This window comes from Bactrocera dorsalis, chromosome 6 (genome assembly GCF_023373825.1).
Source record: "Bactrocera dorsalis isolate Fly_Bdor chromosome 6, ASM2337382v1, whole genome shotgun sequence".
Classification (NCBI taxonomy): domain Eukaryota; kingdom Metazoa; phylum Arthropoda; class Insecta; order Diptera; family Tephritidae; genus Bactrocera; species Bactrocera dorsalis.
The window spans coordinates 14,309,979-14,313,982 of record NC_064308.1 but is presented as its reverse complement, the minus strand read 5'-3'; the positions used below and the strand labels follow the sequence as shown (position 1 = coordinate 14,313,982).

The following is a 4,004-nucleotide window of genomic DNA, read 5'->3' as shown; positions in this document are numbered from 1 at the left end:
CACCACAATTTGGTTTAACCAAATTTTTATTAATTTTTACACATCACAACAATCGAAAGTTTTTTTTATTGTTTACGAAATTTTCACTATTTTTATACTCTATAATTCGAGTATATAATCCGGTTTGAAAGTTACCAAAAAACTTCGTAACACTCGGAAGAAAACTTCGAATTGCCGACAAAATATATATGTCTTTTATAGAAAATTTTTTTACTTTTTATTGATGAAAAGTATTCCAACTTCAGTATGGAAAATATACTATGTAAATAACTTTTAAATTAAGCTTAAAGTTCGCTTTGTCTTAAGACAAAGTTCTGTCGACTGCGCCAGAAATGAAATAGTTTGAATTAAAAGCTTAAGCTTTAACTTCCTTCTTTATTCAGGTGAAACTTAAGACTGACTTGCTTTACATTTCTTATTACGTAGTTTACTTACTACTTATCCTAATACTAACTGAACTAACATCCTTTATTAGTTCGCTTCTAATATTAGGTGAACTGTTTTATCATCCCATATTACCTTGTTTACTCATATGTATATATTTATGTATATATATTTCTGTGTCGTTTTACCATAACATCTTAAGTCGACTTAAGTCAAAATCGAGTAAAGGTCATATTCTAGTTCTCCTATTCATAGTCCATATTTGTGTCCAATCCGATTTAAAAAATTCCAATTTTAAAGAAAGTTATCGCCTTTTGTATTTTTCTTATCTTTATTTTTGAAAATATTACATACATTAAAACATCTTAAGTAAACTTAAATTTTATGAGATGCTTTATTGGTTGTTAAAGGTTTCTTCATTTAAACTTATGTCAACTTAAGCTCTATTAATATTAAAAAAAAATTAAAAATATGTATTCTATAAAACATCTTATGTCCTCTTACGCTAATATGTTAAACTTATATTCTTATAATTTCTTCACTTAAATGGACATAAGTTGTTTTGAAAAAACTCGAATATTCAAAGAGAGAACTTTTTACATTTTGCAAAACATCTTAAGTCTACTTAAAATGTTATGCAATAATTCGGTTCGAACATAACGGCATTTTAACTCAACATAAGTTTGTTTGGATGCGTGCTCGCAGCGCATTATTGCGCACATAAGCGATCAGTTGAAAAGAAGTCGTTGTGCTAATAACTTCAAAAATGGAAAGTGATTTATTGAATAATATAAGCAATGTAGATTTCGATAGTGATGATTCCATTATTGATCCAAATTTTAATATAAGTGGATGTACTGCAGCAAGTTCCAGTTCCGAAAATAATGATGTAAGTTTTATAGTGATTGCATTTATAAAGTGATTTTAATAAAAACTTAATATTAGGAAAACTCTATAAGTGTTGCAAATAAAGTGGAAACAAAAAAATATTCAAAGAAAGAGGCAAAAGATTCCAGGAATAAAGGGCAAAGTTACACCTCAAGCGCTGGTAAGGTTGTTCAGGCACGTGCAGTGCGCAGGTTGGAACCGTGCAGAAAGAAATGCGCAGATAGAATCACTTTTGAAGAACAGCAATATATACACACACAGTACTGGGAACTAGGCTCATACAATTTACGCAAAACATTTCTTGGTGGCTTAATTGAAGTTGAAGAAACAAAAACAGTAAAAAAAGCTAAACATGACTTAAAACCAAGGATAAGACCTTATACAAACAATTATTTCCTGGAAGTTGGTAGTAATAAAATCGCAGTATGCAAAAAATGCTTTACATTCACATTATCCGAGACAGAACAATCTATAAAAACGGTTGTGAGAGCAAAACTTGATGGGCGTGTAATCGGCGATGGACGTGGAAAACATAAATGCACTAAAAAACTTTCTATCGCAAAAGAGAATGAAATTTTAGATTTTATTAAAAGCTTCCCATCGTATGAGTCGCATTATACTCGAAGGGACACATCAAAACGTTATTTGCCAAGTGATTTATCTGTGAATGAAATGCATCGTCTCTATTGTGAAAAATACGCTTATTCCGTTTCAATTTCAAAATTTTCGCAATTGTTTAGCACACTCAACTTGAAATTTAAAAAACCTAAAATTGACACTTGTCATAAGTGTGATTTGCTCCAATGCAAAATACAAGTTGCTAAGCCCGAAGAATTGGACTCTTTACAACTAGAGCAATCTAAACATGTAAATTTAGCAGAAAAAGCTTATGATGCTAAACAAAATGATAAGCAGAGAGCTTTAGCTGATGCTACACTTAAAGTGTTGTGTTTTGACCTACAGCAGTGTCTTCCTACACCATTATTAAGAACCTCACTTTCTTTTTACAAAAGGCCTTTGTGGACTTTTAATCTTACTATGCATGATTGTGCGAGTAATCAGGCCTCATGCTACATGTGGCATGAAGCAATAGCAAAAAGAGGGGGTAATGAAATAGCATCGTGCGTGTTTGATTATTTATTAACATTAAATACGAATGCAAAGCACGTTGTTTTATACAGTGATTCATGTCCAGGACAAAATAAAAATTCATTCATTGCAACTATGTTTGCAATTTTTATGCAATTTAAAAATAATGTAGACATTATAGATCATAAATTCTTGGTCCCTGGTCATACTCACATGGAGTGTGATAGCGACCATGCTTTGATAGAAAAAAGGAAAAAACTAACTTCAACCAAAATTCACCATCCCCGTGATTGGTACCAGTTTATCAGAACAATTGGCGTAACAAAAAAATTTGTTGTTAATGAAATGGCACAGTCGAACATATATGACTTTGCACATGCATCAAAGAATTTATTTACATGGAGAAAAGTAGATGACAGTGGTGAAAAGTATAGCTGGATCGACATTAAATGGCTAAGATATACCAAAGAAACTGGAAATGTTTATTTTAAAAAATCCTTAAATGAAGAAGAACCTTTTAAATTGATAAACATATCTAAACGAGGAATAAACTGCGTGAGAATGACAGATTTAAAAATATGCTACGACGCACCAATAAAAATTGGCACAAAAAAGAAACAAGATCTTTTAGATATGTTACCTCTTGTGGATGAAGTGTATAAGCCATTTTATATAAACTTAGCAACAGAAGAGCAGTTAGATTGTCATCCAGATCTTACAGAATCTGATGAAACTAATGAATAATTAATGCTTTAATTTGCTTTGAAACCAGATTTTTTTGCTATGAGTTGAACTTATTAATATGATTTAAGAAACAATACATGAAGCTGTATATTTTTGTTATGAATAAATTTTTTGTTTTAAAAATAAACAAATATAAAAATCTTATATCCAATGAGTTATTTGTTTCAGTTTTAGCAAAAGCTCTTATGTCAACTTAAGTATTATCCAACTGAAGTATTCATTTTGACAAAATATCTTAAGTCAAATTAAGATTTGATTTTTCTTAACTTTTCGTTTTTTAAAATATCTTATGTACAAAACAACGAATAAAACATACTTCTTACTAAAATTTTTTTCAAAATCGGCACATAATGTTTTAAGAAATAGTTTTACTTTTTCCTTGATTAAAAATAACTCATAAAATTTCAACACAATAGATTTTAGAGGAAATCGCAAATATCTCAAAACTCAATTTTAAGACTTAAGATGTTATGGTAAAACGGCACAGATATATAATATAGGGTGGAACTTCCTTATAGTGAATTCGCAGGGGACCTGAAAATCGCTTCACTATATGGAGACTTCACTATATAGAAATTCATTTTTTCTTTTGTAATTTTATTTAAAATAATCAGTAAGTTTGGTTTGAATTACATTCTTCCATTTTTCATTTTCAACAAAAGCTTCCAAATCATTTAGACAGTTAAAAACATTAATCGGTACGTCACTTTTCATCTCCGCAAAGGTTCTAATGCAGTTAATGGAAGAAAAAACTTGTCCTAATATAGGTAATGCCTCATCAGTATCTGCCATTTCTTCTTCAGTGTTCAAATCGACTTCATGGATATCTAAAAAGGAAAAAAAAAGAAATTATGTTTATTACATAAATATTTGTTTGGTTACAACAAAAATAAATATTC

General features: G+C 29.8%; 1 protein-coding gene across 1 annotated transcript; it reads left to right on the top strand.

Moving 5' to 3' along the window:
* Positions 1-557: 557 nt before the first annotated feature.
* LOC125779108 (uncharacterized) lies at positions 558-3,597 on the top strand. Its single transcript, XM_049459665.1, has 2 exons — positions 558-1,273; positions 1,330-3,597. Exons 1-2 carry the CDS (start codon positions 1,151-1,153, stop codon positions 3,103-3,105), a joined length of 1,899 nt encoding a protein of 632 aa, XP_049315622.1. The 5' UTR covers positions 558-1,150; the 3' UTR covers positions 3,106-3,597.
* Positions 3,598-4,004: the final 407 nt, after the last annotated feature.